The sequence below is a fragment of the Scyliorhinus torazame genome, chromosome 13 (genome assembly GCF_047496885.1).
Source record: "Scyliorhinus torazame isolate Kashiwa2021f chromosome 13, sScyTor2.1, whole genome shotgun sequence".
In the NCBI taxonomy this organism is placed as follows: Eukaryota; Metazoa; Chordata; class Chondrichthyes; order Carcharhiniformes; family Scyliorhinidae; genus Scyliorhinus; species Scyliorhinus torazame.
This window is the reverse complement of record NC_092719.1, coordinates 99,217,466-99,235,951: the sequence shown is the minus strand read 5'-3', so window position 1 is coordinate 99,235,951 and position 18,486 is coordinate 99,217,466. Positions and strand designations below refer to the sequence as shown.

The 18,486-nt window shown below is 66.9% G+C and overlaps 1 protein-coding gene across 2 annotated transcripts in view; it reads left to right on the top strand.

Moving 5' to 3' along the window:
* The first annotated feature begins 5,801 nt into the window (after positions 1-5,801).
* Positions 5,802-18,486, top strand: part of abhd14a (abhydrolase domain containing 14A) — a 102,513-nt gene continuing 89,828 nt past the window's right edge. For both annotated transcript variants that reach the window (XM_072471994.1, XM_072471993.1), the window contains exon 1: positions 5,802-6,065. In XM_072471994.1, coding sequence (XP_072328095.1) covers positions 5,821-6,065 — 245 coding nt within the window. In that variant the 5' untranslated portion in view covers positions 5,802-5,820. The remainder of the gene's footprint in view (positions 6,066-18,486) is intronic.

Below are 18,486 nucleotides of genomic sequence, written 5' to 3'. Positions count from 1 at the left end.
TCTCGACCCCCCCCTCTCGACCCCCCTCTCGACCCCCCCTCTCGACCCCCCTCTCGACCCCCCTCTCGACCCCCCCTCTCGACCCCCCCTCTCGACCCCCCCTCTCGACCCCCCCTCTCGACCCCCCCTCTCGACCCCCCCCTCTCGACCCCCCCCTCTCGACCCCCCCTCTCGACCCCCCCTCTCGACCCCCCCTCCCCCCCTCTCGACCCCCCCTCTCGACCCCCCCCTCTCGACCCCCCCCTCTCGACCCCCCCCTCTCGACCCCCCCTCTCGACCCCCCCCTCTCGACCCCCCCCTCTCGACCCCCCCTCTCGACCCCCCCTCTCGACCCCCCCCTCTCGACCCCCCCCTCTCGACCCCCCCCTCTCGACCCCCCCCTCTCGACCCCCCCCTCTCGACCCCCCCCTCTCGACCCCCCCCTCTCGACCCCCCCCTCTCGACCCCCCCCTCTCGACCCCCCCTCTCGACCCCCCCCTCTCGACCCCCCCCTCTCGACCCCCCCCTCTCGACCCCCCCCCTCTCGACCCCCCCCTCTCGACCCCCCCCTCTCGACCCCCCCCTCTCGACCCCCCCCTCTCGACCCCCCCCTCTCGACCCCCCCCTCTCGACCCCCCCCTCTCGACCCCCCCCTCTCGACCCCCCCTCTCGACCCCCCCCTCTCGACCCCCCCCTCTCGACCCCCCCCTCTCGACCCCCCCCTCTCGACCCCCCCTCTCGACCCCCCCTCTCGACCCCCCCCTCTCGACCCCCCCCTCTCGACCCCCCCTCTCGACCCCCCCTCTCGACCCCCCCCTCTCGACCCCCCCCTCTCGACCCCCCCCTCTCGACCCCCCCTCTCGACCCCCCCTCTCGACCCCCCCTCTCGACCCCCCTCTCGACCCCCCCTCTCGACCCCCCCTCTCGACCCCCCCCTCTCGACCCCCCCTCTCGACCCCCCCTCTCGACCCCCCCCTCTCGACCCCCCCTCTCGACCCCCCCTCTCGACCCCCCCCTCTCGACCCCCCCTCTCGACCCCCCCTCTCGACCCCCCCCTCTCGACCCCCCCTCTCGACCCCCCCTCTCGACCCCCCCTCTCGACCCCCCCTCTCGACCCCCCTCTCGACCCCCCCTCTCGACCCCCCCTCTCGACCCCCCCTCTCGACCCCCCCCTCTCGACCCCCCCTCTCGACCCCCCCCTCTCGACCCCCCCTCTCGACCCCCCCCTCTCGACCCCCCCTCTCGACCCCCCCCTCTCGACCCCCCCCTCTCGACCCCCCCCTCTCGACCCCCCCCTCTCGACCCCCCCCTCTCGACCCCCCCCTCTCGACCCCCCCCTCTCGACCCCCCCCTCTCGACCCCCCCCCTCTCGACCCCCCCCTCTCGACCCCCCCCTCTCGACCCCCCCCTCTCGACCCCCCCCTCTCGACCCCCCCCTCTCGACCCCCCCCTCTCGACCCCCCCCTCTCGACCCCCCCTCTCGACCCCCCCTCTCGACCCCCCCCTCTCGACCCCCCCCTCTCGACCCCCCCCTCTCGACCCCCCCCTCTCGACCCCCCCCTCTCGACCCCCCCCTCTCGACCCCCCCTCTCGACCCCCCCCTCTCGACCCCCCCCTCTCGACCCCCCCCTCTCGACCCCCTCGCCCCCCTCTCGACCCCCCCTCTCGACCCCCCCTCTCGACCCCCCTCTCGACCCCCCCTCTCGACCCCCCCCTCTCGACCCCCCCCTCTCGACCCCCCCCTCTCGACCCCCCCTCTCGACCCCCCCTCTCGACCCCCCCTCTCGACCCCCCCCTCTCGACCCCCCCCCCCTCTCGACCCCCCCCTCTCGACCCCCCCTCTCGACCCCCCCCTCTCGACCCCCCCCTCTCGACCCCCCCCTCTCGACCCCCCCCTCTCGACCCCCCCCTCTCGACCCCCCCCTCTCGACCCCCCCCTCTCGACCCCCCCCTCTCGACCCCCCCCCTCTCGACCCCCCCTCTCGACCCCCCCCTCTCGACCCCCCCCTCTCGACCCCCCCCTCTCGACCCCCCCTCTCGACCCCCCCCCTCTCGACCCCCCCCTCTCGACCCCCCCCTCTCGACCCCCCCCTCTCGACCCCCCCCTCTCGACCCCCCCTCTCGACCCCCCCCCTCTCGACCCCCCCCTCTCGACCCCCCCCCTCTCGACCCCCCTCTCGACCCCCCCCTCTCGACCCCCCCTCTCGACCCCCCCCTCTCGACCCCCCCCTCTCGACCCCCCCCTCTCGACCCCCCCCTCTCGACCCCCCCCTCTCGACCCCCCCCTCTCGACCCCCCCCTCTCGACCCCCCCCTCTCGACCCCCCCCTCTCGACCCCCCCCTCTCGACCCCCCCCTCTCGACCCCCCCCTCTCGACCCCCCCCTCTCGACCCCCCCCTCTCGACCCCCCCCTCTCGACCCCCCCCTCTCGACCCCCCCCTCTCGACCCCCCCCTCTCGACCCCCCCCCTCTCGACCCCCCCCTCTCGACCCCCCCCTCTCGACCCCCCCTCTCGACCCCCCCTCTCGACCCCCCCCTCTCGACCCCCCCCTCTCGACCCCCCCCTCTCGACCCCCCCCTCTCGACCCCCCCTCTCGACCCCCCCCCTCTCGACCCCCCCCTCTCGACCCCCCCTCTCGACCCCCCCTCTCGACCCCCCCTCTCGACCCCCCCTCTCGACCCCCCCTCTCGACCCCCCCCTCTCGACCCCCCCCTCTCGACCCCCCTCTCGACCCCCCCTCTCGACCCCCCCCTCTCGACCCCCCCCTCTCGACCCCCCCCTCTCGACCCCCCCCTCTCGACCCCCCCCTCTCGACCCCCCCCTCTCGACCCCCCCCTCTCGACCCCCCCCTCTCGACCCCCCCTCTCGACCCCCCCCTCTCGACCCCCCCCTCTCGACCCCCCCCTCTCGACCCCCCCCTCTCGACCCCCCCCTCTCGACCCCCCCCTCTCGACCCCCCCTCTCGACCCCCCCCTCTCGACCCCCCCCTCGACCCCCCCCTCTCGACCCCCCCCTCTCGACCCCCCCCCTCTCGACCCCCCCCTCTCGACCCCCCTCTCGACCCCCCTCTCGACCCCCCTCTCGACCCCCCTCTCGACCCCCCCTCCCGCCCCCCCCTCCCGCCCCCCCCTCCCGCCCCCCCCCTCCCGCCCCCCCTCCCGCCCCCCCCTCCCGCCCCCCCCTCCGCCCCCCCCCTCCCGCCCCCCCCCTCTCGACCCCCCCCTCTCGACCCCCCCTCTCGACCCCCCCCTCTCGACCCCCCCCTCTCGACCCCCCCCTCTCGACCCCCCCCTCTCGACCCCCCCCTCTCGACCCCCCCCTCTCGACCCCCCCCTCTCGACCCCCCCCTCTCGACCCCCCCCTCTCGACCCCCCCTCTCGACCCCCCTCTCGACCCCCCCTCTCGACCCCCCCTCTCGACCCCCCCTCTCGACCCCCCCCTCTCGACCCCCCCCTCTCGACCCCCCCCTCTCGACCCCCCCCTCTCGACACCCCCCCTCTCGACCCCCCCCTCTCGACCCCCCCTCTCGACCCCCCCCTCTCGACCCCCCCCTCTCGACCCCCCCTCTCGACCCCCCTCTCGACCCCCCCTCTCGACCCCCCCTCTCGACCCCCCTCTCGACCCCCCTCTCGACCCCCCCTCTCGACCCCCCCCTCTCGACCCCCCCCTCTCGACCCCCCCTCTCGACCCCCCCTCTCGACCCCCCCCTCTCGACCCCCCCCTCTCGACCCCCCCCTCTCGACCCCCCCCTCTCGACCCCCCCCTCGACCCCCCCCTCTCGACCCCCCCCCTCTCGACCCCCCCCTCTCGACCCCCCCTCTCGACCCCCCCCTCTCGACCCCCCCCTCTCGACCCCCCCCTCTCGACCCCCCCCTCTCGACCCCCCCCTCTCGACCCCCCCTCTCGACCCCCCCCTCTCGACCCCCCCTCTCGACCCCCCCCCTCTCGACCCCCCCCTCTCGACCCCCCCCCTCTCGACCCCCCCCTCTCGACCCCCCCCTCTCGACCCCCCCTCTCGACCCCCCTCTCGACCCCCCCTCTCGACCCCCCCTCTCGACCCCCCCTCTCGACCCCCCCTCTCGACCCCCCCTCTCGACCCCCCCCTCTCGACCCCCCTCTCGACCCCCCCTCTCGACACCCCCCTCTCGACCCCCCCCTCTCGACCCCCCCCTCTCGACCCCCCCCTCTCGACCCCCCTCTCGACCCCCCTCTCGACCCCCCTCTCGACCCCCCTCTCGACCCCCCTCTCGACCCCCCCTCTCGACCCCCCCTCTCGACCCCCCCTCTCGACCCCCCCTCTCGACCCCCCTCTCGACCCCCCTCTCGACCCCCCCTCTCGACCCCCCCCTCTCGACCCCCCCCTCTCGACCCCCCCTCTCGACCCCCCCTCTCGACCCCCCCTCTCGACCCCCCCCTCTCGACCCCCCCCTCTCGACCCCCCCCTCTCGACCCCCCCCCTCGACCCCCCCCTCTCGACCCCCCCCTCTCGACCCCCCCCTCTCGACCCCCCCCTCTCGACCCCCCCTCTCGACCCCCCCTCTCGACCCCCCCCTCTCGACCCCCCCCTCTCGACCCCCCCCTCTCGACCCCCCCTCTCGACCCCCCCCTCTCGACCCCCCCCCTCTCGACCCCCCCCTCTCGACCCCCCCCTCTCGACCCCCCCCTCTCGACCCCCCCCTCTCGACCCCCCCCTCTCGACCCCCCCCTCGACCCCCCCCTCTCGACCCCCCCCCCTCGACCCCCCCCTCTCGACCCCCCCCTCTCGACCCCCCCCCCCCTCTCGACCCCCCCCTCTCGACCCCCCCCTCTCGACCCCCCCCTCTCGACCCCCCCCTCTCGACCCCCCCCTCTCGACCCCCCCCTCTCGACCCCCCCTCTCGACCCCCCCTCTCGACCCCCCCCTCTCGACCCCCCCCTCTCGACCCCCCCCCTCCGGCCCCCCCCCGCTCACCCCCCCTCGCCCCCCTTTCCACACACCCCCCCCGTCCTCCCCACCCCCCACCCTCCCTCCCCATCCCCCCACCCTCCCTCCCCATCCCCCACCCTCCCTCCCCTCCCCTCCCCCTCCCCCCCTTTCGCACGCCCCCCTCCTGGCGCCCCCTTTCTCGTGCCCCCTCTCCTGGCCCCTCTCCCCCCTCTCTCCTGCCCCCCCCTTCCCCCCTCCCACACCCCTCTCTTACCCCCCCTCTCTCCTGGCCCCCTTCCCCCTCCTGGCGCCCCTCTTCCATCCTCTACCATCTCCCCCCTCCTTCCTCCCCCTGACTTGTAGGCAGTGTGCAATCGGGCAGTGATAGAAGTCAAGATTTACAATGCCTGGATCCGGGTGAACAGGACAGCATGTTGGCATAGCGGTTAGCACTTCTGCCTCACATTTCAGGCACCCAGTTTCAATTCCGACCTTGGGTGACTGTGTGGTGTTTGCACTTTCTCTCCTGTCTCGTGGGTTTCCTCCGGTTTCTTCCCAGAGTCCAAAGATGTGCAGGTTAGGTGGATCGACCATGATAAGTTGCCTCTTCATGTCCAAAGGTTAGGTAGGATTACAGAGATGGGGTGGGAATGTGGGTGGGGTGCTCTTTCGGAGGGTCGAAGCTGTCTCGATGGACCAAATGGCCTCTGTAATGTAGGGATTCTATGAATATTTTCTGCAGGAAGTCTTATCTTCAACCAAGAGATCCACATTATAGTTTTGTCAATCCTTGTGTATGATTGATCCATTTATGTTGAGAAGATGTTAATATTACAGAAGATGCTGCATTAGTGGAAATATCTTGTGTCTCTAGGTTATTGGGTTTTGATGCTCCTTTGTTATCGTTCCAGATTTCTGAATTCTGAGGAAGAACATGCACACCTTTAATCAATTCAGACTGCTAACCTTCCTGTTTGTTGTTTGTGCCACACTTGTGGTCTGCTACTTTCTTCCCCACATCGTGTTGGACAACACCTCCGGGCCAGCTGAGGAATTCAACATGGCCAACACGAAGCAGCTCACAGTCAATGTCACTGTGCAGAAAACCCCCAAACCCTCGGAGGTTTTCTACCGCGAATCATTGCCTCCACAGAAGGGTGGAGAACGCCAGCAGCCGAGGTAAGAGGTCTAGAAAATGGGTGCGGTTAATCTCCAGTTATCAGCCATTGTAGAAACACGATTGCTTACATCGTATTTGTCTTTGTTCATGTTTTTTTCTGATCACACTCACTTCCTTTGATTTTGGGCTTCAAGCCTCACCTTTTTGAGATTTATCTGCTCAGTTCTTCGTCCTTAGATTAGTGCTGCCTCTGCCAGTTGATCGGTAATTTTGCCTTTATCTTTACCCTTTTATCACCATAGGCACTGCATTTGGAGCTGAGATTTGAGCCTCGATATTAGTTCAATATTACCTTGAGGGAGAGGGCACCAGTGTGCCACATAGCAGGATGGGCATGGCTTTAGCAGTGATCCCTCCTTATCATTTTACTTCTCCAGTTTGTACCTCCACTGTGCAGGAGTGGGCATGGTACAGAGCAGCACGCTGTGATTTTAGCTTGAATATTCAAAGGATTGTCCTCGCTGGAGTTCAGAAGAATGAGGGGGGATCTCATAGAGACTTATAAAATTCTAACAGGACTCGACAGGGTAGATGCAGGGAAGATGTTACCAATGATGGGTGTGCCCAGAACCAGGGGTCACAATCTGAGCATTCAGGGTAAATCATTTCGGACAGAGATAAGGAGACATTTCTTCACCCAAAGAGTGGTGAGCCTGTGGAATTCATTACCACAGGAAGTAGTTGATGCTAAAACTATATATTCAAGAGGCGGCAAGAGCACTTGGGGAGAATGGGATCGAAGGCTATGAGGAGAAAGCAGGATTAGGCTATTGAGTTGGATGATCAGCCATGATTGTGATGAATGGCGGAGCAAACTCGAAGGGCCAATAGGCCTCCTCCTGCTCCTACCTTCTATGTTTCTATGTATCCAGTTCAGAGGGGAATGGGAGCTGGAGGTTTGGAGGTCAGAGGATTGTGTAATGAAGTGAGAACATTTGAGACGCAGGACGGAGAACAAAGTCTGCCCCTCAGTTTCCTGAATCTTCCCCGTGTGTTTTTGGGTGCAGTAAGATTTAGGAGGGAGGTTGTCCCAACAACAGAAAATGAAAACTCGCTGTCAGCACAAAGAAGGTGGGTGCGATTCTCCACTCGCGCGCCCAAGTGCCCACGCCGTCGTGAACGCCGTCGAGGTTCACGATGGTGCAAAACGGCCCCGATCCCGACCGATTCAGGCCCCGAAAATGGGCTAGGATCGGGGCCGCGAGAAACACGGGGGTGGGGGTGCGTGTCGCGAAGGCCGCATTGTCACCGTGCGACGCCCGAATGACGTGGCGCTGCGTCATAAATGGCATGATCCGCGCACAGAGGACCCGGAGGAGAAGAGAGGAGATGGCTGAGCCCCGACGAGCCGCACCGAGGTTCCGGGACACGGACCTGGACACCCTGGTGGATGAGGTGGAACAAAGAAGGGACACCCTCTGCCCAAGATGTGGGCATCGCCAGCCATCCAACGTGGTGAGGCGCGGCTGGCGGGAGGTGGGCACCGCAGTCAGTGCTGTGAGGCAGACCCCCCGGACGGGGAGCAGTGCCGCAAGAAGCTGCACGACCTCACCCGGGCTGCCAGGGTAAGTGCCATGACGGTGCCCCCAGGCCCCCCCCCCGGCACGGGGGGGGGGAGTGGGGTTGGGGTGGGGTCAGGGGGGTGTTGGGAGTGTTGAGGTGGATTGGGGCATCAGGGGCGGTGATAGGAGGGGTTGGGAGTGTTGGGGGGGACTGGGGCATCAGGGGCGGTGGTGGGCGGGGCACCAGGGGTGGTGGCGGTGGGGGGGTCACGGTGCCCAACTATCTACCCGACCCACATGAGCCCCGGAACCAGCAACAATGCCGTCTATATCTGCATGCCCTGATGATACCCGCCTAATAGTAATGCTTTATCCAAACCCCCTCCCCCCCCCCCCCCCAGGACAAGACAGCGCATAACCAGCGTGAGCGTATGAGAACCGGAGGGGGTTCTCCTGTCCTGCACCCCCTAACCGTTCACGAGCAGAGGGCCCTGGACCTCGCTGGGGGATCCGCCACCCGGGAGGTCGCGCCATGCCAGGTCGGAGGCGCAGAAGCAAGTGAGACAACACTGCATGTCCTCCCCACCCCCAACCCGTCATCGCCCCCCTCACACTCTGGCCACTGCACCCCCGATCCCATCCCCCCTCACACTCTGGCCACTGCACCCCAGATCCCATCCCCCCTCACACTCTGGCCACTGCACCCCCTGATTCCATCCCCCCTCACACTCTGGCCACTGCACCCCCGATCCCATCCCCCCTCACACTCTGGCCACTGCACCCCAGATCCCATCCCCCCTCACACTCTGGCCACTGCACCCCAGATCCCATCCCCCCTCACACTCTGGCCATTGCACCCCAGATCCCATCCCCCCTCACACTGTGCACCCACCACCACCATACACCCGGACTGTGTCTAACGAACCCCGAATCTTTATGTTCCCCAGGGCCATCCGCCGAACCTTCAGGGACATCTCGCCCAGGACACAGCGCAACATCGCCAACCGCAACTGCACCCAGGGACGCACGCCAGAGGTTGGCTGTCGGTCGGACAGGAGGGCAGACCTCTCAGTCTGGGAAGCAGGACCGGGACGCTCAGACCACAGAGACAGACATTAGTGAGGGGCACAGGGTGGACAGTCCTGTCGAAGCGCACATCACGGCCACACACCCGCTGGATCGAACTTGAGGTCAAGACGACATGGCCCGTATGGAGCTTGCGCCGGGCCATGAGGGGGACCAGTCCACACCAGACTTCCTGACGGATGATGACCTCGAGCTTGCGGCACTGCTGTCTCCCACACCGTTCACCATCGCAGAGACACCCCCCTCGGTTGGGCATATAAGTGATGAGGCTCTCGGGTCACTGTCTGGTGCGCACCCCACAGCCGAGCCAGTACAGCAGGTGGAGTTTGGAGCAGCCGAGAGGCTGGACGGTCGGAGGGCAGCCCAGGTCCAGCAACCAGCTGCCACCCAGACGGTTCCCGGGTTCCTGGATGTAATTGACCCACCCGGACAACCGATGCGTATGGACACCCAGGGACTGAGTAACGGGATGAGGGCCATCGTCCAGGACCTGCACATGCCTCCCACCTGCACACTCTCCCACCCCCCCTCCCACCTGCACACTCTCCCACACCCCCCGTCCCACCTGCACCCTCTCCCACACCCCCCCTCCCACCTGCACACTCTTCCACACCCCCTCCCACCTGCACGCTCTCCCACACCCCCCTCCCACCTGCACACACTCCCACACACCCCTTCCCACCTGCACGCTCTCCCACACCCCCCCACCTGCACACTCTCCCACCCCCCCTCCCTCCTGCACGCTCTCCCACCCCCCCTCCCACCTGCACACTCTCCCCCCCCCCCCTCCCTCCTGCACGCTCTCCCACACCCCCTCCCACCTGCACGCTCTCCCACACCCCCCTCCCACCTGCACACACTCCCACACACCCCTTCCCACCTGCACGCTCTCCCACACCCCCCCACCTGCACACTCTCCCACCCCCCCTCCCTCCTGCACGCTCTCCCACCCCCCCTCCCACCTGCACACTCTTCCCCCCCCTCCCACCTGCACGCTCTCCCACCCCCCCCTCCCACCTGCACACTCTTCCCCCCCCTCCCTCCTGCACGCTCTCCCACCCCCCCCCGCCCCACCTGCACACTCTCCCACCCCCCCCCCTCTCACCTGCACGCTCTCCCACCCCCCTCCCTCCTGCACGCTCTCCCACCCCCCCTCCCACCTGCACGCTCTCCCACACCCCCCCCTCCCACCTGCACGCTCTCCCACACCCCCCCCTCCCACCTGCACGCTCTCCCACACCCCCCCCTCCCACCTGCACACTCTCCCACACCCCCCCTCCCACCTGCACACTCTCCCACACCCCCCCTCCCACCTGCACGCTCTCCCACACCCCCCCCTCCCACCTGCACACTCTTCCCCTCCCTCCCACCTGCACGCTCTCCCACCCCCCCCTCCCACCTGCACACTCTTCCCCCCCTCCCTCCTGCACGCTCTCCCACCCCCCCCGCCCCACCTGCACACTCTCCCACCCCCCCCCCTCTCACCTGCACGCTCTCCCACCCCCCTCCCTCCTGCACGCTCTCCCCACCCCCCTCCCTCCTGCACGCTCTCCCACCCCCCCTCCCACCTGCACGCTCTCCCACACCCCCCCCACCCACCTGCACGCTCTCCCACACCCCCCCCTCCCACCTGCACGCTCTCCCACACCCCCCCTCCCACCTGCACACTCTCCCACACCCCCCCCTCCCACCTGCACGCTCTCCCACACCCCCCCCTCCCACCTGCACACTCTCCCACACCCCCCCTCCCACCTGCACACTCTCCCACACCCCCCCTCCCACCTGCACGCTCTCCCACACCCCCCCTCCCACCTGCACGCTCTCCCACACCCCCCCCTCCCACCTGCACGCTCTCCCACACCCCCCCCTCCCCACCTGCACGCTCTCCCACACCCCCCCCTCCCACCTGCACGCTCTCCCACACACCCCCCTCCCACCTGCACGCTCTCCCAAACACCCCCTCCCACCTGCACGCTCACCCACACCCCCCCTCCCACCTGCACGCTCTCCCACACCCCCCCCTCCCACCTGCACGCTCTCCCACACCCCCCCCTCCCACCTGCACGCTCTCCCACACCCCCCCCTCCCACCTGCACGCTCTCCCACACCCCCCCTCCCACCTGCACGCTCTCCCACACCCCCCCCCTCCCACCTGCACGCTCTCCCACACCCCCCCTCCCACCTGCACGCTCTCCCACACCCCCCTCCCACCTGCACGCTCTCCCACACCCCCCCCTCCCACCTGCACGCTCTCCCACACCCCCCCTCCCACCTGCACGCTCTCCCACACACCCCCTCCCACCTGCACGCTCTCCCACACCCCCCTCCCACCTGCACGCACTCCCACACCCCCCCCTCCCACCTGCACGCTCTCCCACACCCCCCCCTCCCACCTGCACGCTCTCCCACACCCCCCCTCCCACCTGCACGCTCTCCCACACACCCCCTCCCACCTGCACGCTCTCCCACACACCCCCTCCCACCTGCCGCTCACCCCCCACCTCTCCCCCCCCCACCTGCACGCTCTCCCACACCCCCCCCTCCCACCTGCACGCTCTCCCACACCCCCCCCTCCCACCTGCACGCTCTCCCACACCCCCCCCTCCCACCTGCACACTCTCCCACACCCCCCCCCCCACCTGCACACTCTCCCACACACTCCCTTTGGCCGCAGCCTTCTCCAGGAGCTGCGGAACAGTCCGCTCACCTCCTGTCAAGGACGGGAAGGAGGCCGGCGGCGGCCAAGGTACTTAGGGGGTTTATGGATCAGATGGGGGGAGTGGACCCATGGAGGTTTGCAAGACCGCAGGCCAGGGAATTTTATTTTTTCTCCCACGTGCATAAGGCTTACTCCCGGATAGATTTCTTTGTTCTGGGCAGGGCGCTCATCCCGAGAGTGGGGGGGACGGAGTATTCGGCCATAGCCGTTTCAGACCATGCCCCGCACTGGGTGGAACTGGAGCTGGGAGAGGAGAGGGACCAACGCCCGCTGTGGCGGCTGGATGTGGGACTGCTGGCGGACGAGGTGGTGTGTGGGAAGGTGAGGGGGTGTATCGAAAGGTACTTGGAGGCCAACGACAACGGGGAGGTGCGAGTGGGGGTGGTATGGGAGGCGTTGAAGGCGGTGATCAGGGGAGAGCTGATCTCCATCAGGGCTCATAGGGAGAAGATAGAGGGAATGGAAAGGGAGAGGCTAGTGGGGGAGATCTTGCGAGTAGACAGGAGATACGCAGAGCCCCCGGAGGAAAGATTACTTGGGGAAAGGCGACGGCTCCAGACGGAGTTTGACCTGCTGACCACAGGCAAGGCGGAGGCACAGTGGAGGAAAGCGTACTTATGAGTACGGGGAAAAGGCTAGTCGGATGCTGGCGCACCAGCTCCGTAAGAGGGCGGCAGCGAGGGAAATAGGGGGAATCAAAGATGGAAGGGGAGCCACGGTTCAAGAAGGGGATCTCGGGGGTATGGGTCGGGGAGGGCAAGGTGTCGGAAATATACCAAGAGATGAAAGAAGAGGGGGAAGCGCTAGTAGAAGAAATGAAAGGTAAATGGGAGGAGGAGCTGGGGGAGGAGATTGAGGAAGGGCTATGGGCCGACGCCCTGGGTAGGGTTAATACCTCCTCCTCGTGTGCCAGGCTCAGTCTGATACAATTTAAGGTGGTTCACAGAGCGCATTTGACGAGGGCGAGGCTGAGTAAGTTCTTTGGGGTAGAGGACAGATGTGAAAGATGTTCAGGGAGCCCGGCGAACCATGTCCATATGTTTTGGTCATGCCCGGCATTGGAGGGGTTCTGGAGAGGTGTGGCAGGAGTAATATCCCAGGTGGTGAAAGTCCGGGTCAAGCCAAGCTGGGGACTAGCAATATTTGGGGTAGTGGATGAGCGGGGAGTACAGGAGGTGAAAGAGGCCGGAATTCTGGCCTTTGCGTCCCTAGTAGCCCGGCGAAGGGTCTTGCTATTGTGGAAAGAGGCGAAGCCCCCTAGCCTGGAGGCCTGAATTAACGACATGGTGGGGTTCATAAAATTGGAGAGAATCAAGTTTGCTTTGAGAGGGTCTGCACAAGGGTTTTACAGGCGGTGGCAACCGTTCCTAGAATATCTCGCGGAGCGTTAGAAGAAGGTCGATCAGCAGCAGCAGCAACCCTGGGGGGAGGGGGGGAACGAGAGACTGAGGGGATGGACGAGCGGGAGATGGCATGGAGGGTGGGGGGAAACGGTACGCGCGGCCAAGAGCCAGTGTATAAAGCTATGTAAATATACCATCTTGCCATGTATATATCTTGCTCAGGGAGATTTTGCGTTATTTTGTTCCGGGGGGGGGGGGGGGATTGTTTGTAAAGGGAAAACATTGTGTTGTTAAAAATCCTTAATAAAAATATTTTTTTTTTAAAAATCCACAATTCTGATGCCTCTTTCAACACAATAGCAAAACTACTGCGGTGCTGGAAAGCTAAAATGGAAACCCAAAACGCCAAAATTACACGTCAGGTCTGACCGAGAGAGAAACTTGGGCTTCCTCTCCCACTGGCCAAGTCTGCTCTTGCACGATTGCAGCTGGGGGAGTACTGATTGATCACCAGCTCTTGTTTCCACCCCCCACCCCTCTGCCCCCCAATCGCGCACACGCGCACTCTCTCCCCCACACTCTCCCTCTCCCCCACACTCACCCTCTCCTCTACACTCACCCTCTCCCCTACACTCCCTCTCCCCTACACTCCCTCTCCCCTACACTCCCTCTCCCCTACACTCTCCCTCTCCCCCACACTCTCCCTCTCCCCCCACACTCCCTCTCCCTCTCCACTCATCCCTCTCCCCTACACTCTCCTCTCCCCTACACTCTCCCTCTCCCCTACACTCTCTCCTCACCCTACACTCTCCCTCACCCTACACTCCCTCTCCCTACACTCTCCCTCTCCCCTACACACTCCTCTCCCCTACACTCCTCTCCCTACACTCTCCCTCTCCCCTACACTCTCCCTCTCCCCTACACTCTCCCTCTCCCTCTACACTCTCCCTCACCTCTCCCTCACCCCTACACTCCCTCTCCCCTACACTCCCTCTCCCCTACACTCTCCCTCACCCCTACACTCCCTCTCCCCTACACTCTCCCTCTCCCCTACACACTCCCTCTCCCCTACACTCTCCCTCACCCCTACACTCCCTCTCCCCTACACTCTCCCTCTCCCCTACACTCTCCCTCTCCCCTACACTCTCCCTCTCCCCTACACTCTCCCTCTCCCCTACACTCTCCCTCTCCCCTACACTCTCCCTCTCCCCTACACTCTCCCTCTCCTCTACACTCTCCCTCTCCTCTGCACTCTCCCCCTCCTCTACACTCTCCCCCTCTTCTACACTCTCCCTATCCCCTACACTCTCCTCTCCCCTACACTCTCCCTCTCCCCTACACTCTCCCTCTCCCCTACACTCTCCCTCTCCCCTACACTCTCCCTCTCCCCTACACTCTCCCTCTCCCCTACACTCTCCCTCTCCCCTACACTCTCCCTCTCCCCTACACTCTCCCTCTCCCCTACACTCTCCCTCTCCCCTACACTCTCCCTCTCCCCTACACTCTCCCTCTCCCCTACACTCTCCCTCTCCCCTACACTCTCCCTCTCCCCTACACTCTCCCTCTCCCCTACACTCTCCCTCTCCCCTACACTCTCCCTCTCCCCTACACTCTCCCTCTCCCCTACACTCTCCCTCTCCCCTACACTCTCCCTCTCCCCTACACTCTCCCTCTCCCCTACACTCTCCCTCTCCCCTACACTCTCCCTCTCCCCTACACTCTCCCTCTCCCCTACACTCCCTCTCCTCTACACTCTCCCTCTCCTCTACACTCTCCCTCTCCTCTACACTCTCCCTCTCCTCTACACTCTCCCTCTCCTCTACACTCTCCCTCTCCCCTACACTCTCCCTCTCCCCTATACTCTCCCTCTCCCCTACACTCTCCCTCTCCTCTACACTCTCCCTCTCCTCTACACTCCCTCTCCTCTACACTCTCCCTCTCCTCTACACCCTCCCTCTCCCCTACACTCCTTCTCCTCTACACTCTCCCTCTCCCCTACACTCTCCCTCTCCCCTACACTCTCCCTCTCCCCTACATTCTCCCTCTCCCCTACACTCTCCCTACACTCTCCCTCTCCCCTACACTCTCCCTCTCCCCTACACTCTCCCTCTCCCCTACACTCTCCCTCTCCCCTACACTCCCTCTCCTCTACACTCTCCCTCTCCTCTACACTCTCCCTCTCCTCTACACTCTCCCTCTCCTCTACACTCTCCCTCTCCCCTACATTCTCCCTCTCCCCTACACTCTCCCTCTCCCCTACACTCTCCCTCTCCTCTACACTCTCCCCTCCACTCCCTCTCCTCTACACTCTCCCTCTCCCCTACACTCTCCCTCTCCCCTACACTCTCCCTCTCCCCTACACTCTCCCTCTCCCCTACACTCTCCCTCTCCCCTACACTCTCCCTCTCCCCTACACTCTCCCTCTCCCCTACACTCTCCCTCTCCCCTACACTCCCTCTCCCCTACACTCTCTCTGATCTACACTCTCCCTCTCCTCTACACTCTCCCTCTCCCCTTCACTCCCTCTCCTCTGCCCTCGCTCTCTCCCACCCAACCTCGCTCTCTCCCACCCACCCTCGCTCTCTCCCACCCACCCTCGCTCTCTCCCACCCACCCTCGCTCTCTCCCACCCACCCTCGCTCTCTCCCACCCACCCGCGCTCTCTCCCACCCACCCGCGCTCTATCCCACCCACCCTCGCTCTCTCCCACCCACCCTCGCTCTCTCCCACCCACCCTCGCTCTCTCCCACCCACCCTCGCTCTCTCCCACCCACCCTCGCTCTCTCCCACCCACCCTCGCTCTCTCCCACCCACCCTCGCTCTCTCCCACCCACCCTCGCTCTCTCCCACCCACCCTCGCTCTCTCCCACCCACCCTCGCTCTCTCCCACCCACCCACCCTCGCTCTCTCCCACCCACCCACCCTCGCTCTCTCCCACCCACCCTCGCTCTCTCCCACCCACCCTCGCTCTCTCCCACCCACCCTCGCTCTCTCCCACCCACCCTCGCTCTCTCCCACCCACCCTCGCTCTCTCCCACCCACCCTCGCTCTCTCCCACCCACCCTCGCTCTCTCCCACCCCCTCGCTCTCTCCCACCCACCCTCGCTCTCTCCCCCTCCCCCTCGCTCTCTCCCACCCACCCTCGCTCTCTCCCCCTCCCCCTCGCTCTCTCCCCCTCCCCCTCGCTCTCTCCCCCTCCCCCTCGCTCTCTCCCACCCCCCACCCTCGCTCACTCTCTCCCACCCCTTCACCCACACTCCCACCCTCGCTCACACTCTCCCACCCCCCAACCTCGCTCACTCTCTCCCACCCCCTCACCCTCACCCACCCCCCCACCCTCGCTCACTCTCTCCCCCCACCCCCATCCTCGCTCTTCCTCCACCCCCACCCTCTCTCACTCTCTCCCTCCCCCCCCACCCTCGCTCTCTCTCACACCCCCCACCCTCACTCTCTTCCACCCCCCTTCCTCGCTCTCTTCCCCTCACCTTCGCTCTCTCTCACCCCCCCACCCTCGCTCTCTCTCACCCCCCACCCTCTCTCTCCCACCCTCGCTCTCTCTCTCCCACCGTCTCTCTCTCCCCCACCCTCTCTCTCAACCCCACCCTCTCTCTCAACCCCACCCTCTCTCCCCCACCCTCGCTTTCTCCAAACCACCCCGCTCTCTCCCCCCACCCTCAATCTCTCCCCCCCCAACCTCGCTCTCTTCCCCCCCACCCTCGCTCGCTCGCTCCCTCCCACCCTCGCTCGCTCCCTCCCACCCTCGCTCGCTCCCTCCCACCCTCGCTTGCTCCCTCCCACCCTCGCTTGCTCCCTCCCACCCTCGCTCGCTCCCTCCCACCCTCGCTCGCTCCCTCCCACCCTCGCTCGCTCCCTCCCACCCTCGCTCTCTCCCACCCTCGCTCTCTCCCCCCCCCACCCTCGCCATCTCCCCCCCCCCCACCATCGCTCTCTCTCACCCCCCACCATCGCTCTCTTCCCCCCCACCCTCGCTCTCTCTCTCCCACCCCCTCACCCTCGCTCTCTCCCACCCCCCCCACACGCTCACTCTCTCCCACCCCCTCACCCACACTCCCACCCTCGCTCACACTCTCCCACCCCCCCACCCTCGCTCACTCTCTCCCACCCCCTCACCCTCACCCACCCCCCCACCCTCGCTCACTCTCTCCCCCCACCCCCATCCACGCTCTACCTCCACCCCCACCCTCGCTCACTCTCTCCCGCCCCCCCACCCTCGCTCTCTCCCCCCCCACCCCGACCTTCGCTCTTCCGCCCCCACCCCCACCCTCGATCTCTCCCCCACCCTCGCTCTATCCCGCCCCCCACCCTCGCTCTATCCCGCCCCCCACCCTCGCTCTCTCCCACCCCCTCACCGTCGCTCTCTCCCATCCCCACCCTCGCTCCTCTCTACCTCCCTCCCACTCTCACTCCCTATCGCCCCCCCACCCTCTCCCCCCACCCCCACCCTCGTTCACATTCTCCCACCCCCACCCTCGGTCACTCTGTCCCGCCCCACCCTCGCTCTCTCCCAACCCCCACCCTCGCTCTCTCCCAACCCCCACCCTCGCTCTCTCCCAACCCCTACCCTCGCTCTCTCCCAACCCCCACCCTCGCTCTCTCCCAACCCCTCACCCTCGCTCTCTCCCTTCCCCACCCTCGCTCCTCTCTACTTCCCTCCCACTCTCACTCCCTAACGCCCCCCCACCCTCACTCTCTCTTCCCCCCCACCTTTGCTCTCTCTCTCCCAACCCCCACCCTCGCTCTCTCCCAACCCCCACCCTCGCTCTCTCCCACCCCCACACCCTCGCTCTCTCCCACCCCGCCGCCCTCGTTCTCTCCCCCACACCCTCGCTCAGTCTCTCTCACCCCCCCCACCCTCTCTCCCCCCCCCACCCTCGTTCTCTCCCACCCTCGCTCTCTCCCACCCCCCCACCCTCACTCTCTCCCACCCTCACTCCCTCCCACCCCCCCACCCTCACTCACTCTCACCCCGCCACCCTCTCTCTCACCCCGCCACCCTCGCTCTCTCCCAATTCACTCGCTCCCTATCGCCCCCCCCACCCTCACTCGCTCCCTATTGCCCCCCCCCACCCTCACTCGCTCCCTATCGCCCCCCTACCCTCATCCGCTCCCTATCGCCCTCCCCACTCTCGCTCGCTCTCTCCCACATCCCACCCTCACTCCCTCCCTATCGCCCCCCCACCCTCACTCGCTCCCTATCGTCCCCCCCACCCTCACTCGCTTCCTATCGCCCCCCACCCTCACTCGCTCCCTATCGCCCCCCCCCACCCTCACTCGCTCCCTATCGCCCCCCCCCCCACCCTCACTCGCTCCCTATCGCCCCCCCCACCCTCACTCGCTCCCTATCGCCCCCCCCCACCCTCACTCGCTCCCTATCGCCCCCCCCACCCTCACCCACTCCCTATCGTCCCCCCCACCCTCACTCGCTTCCTATCGCCCCCCCACCCTCACTCGCTCCCTATCGCCCCCCCACCCTCACTCGCTCCCTATCGCCCCCCCCACCCTCACTCGCTTCCTATCGCCCCCCACCCTCACTCGCTCCCTATCGCCCCCCCACCCTCACCCACTCCCTATCGTCCCCCCCACCCTCACTCGCTTCCTATCGCCCTCCCCACCCTCACTCGCTCCCTATCGCCCCCCACCCTCCCCCGCTCCCTATTGCCCCCCCATCCTCACTCGCTCCCTATCGCCCCCCCACCCTCACTCGCTCCCTATCGCCCCCCCACCCTCACCCACTCCCTATCGTCCCCCC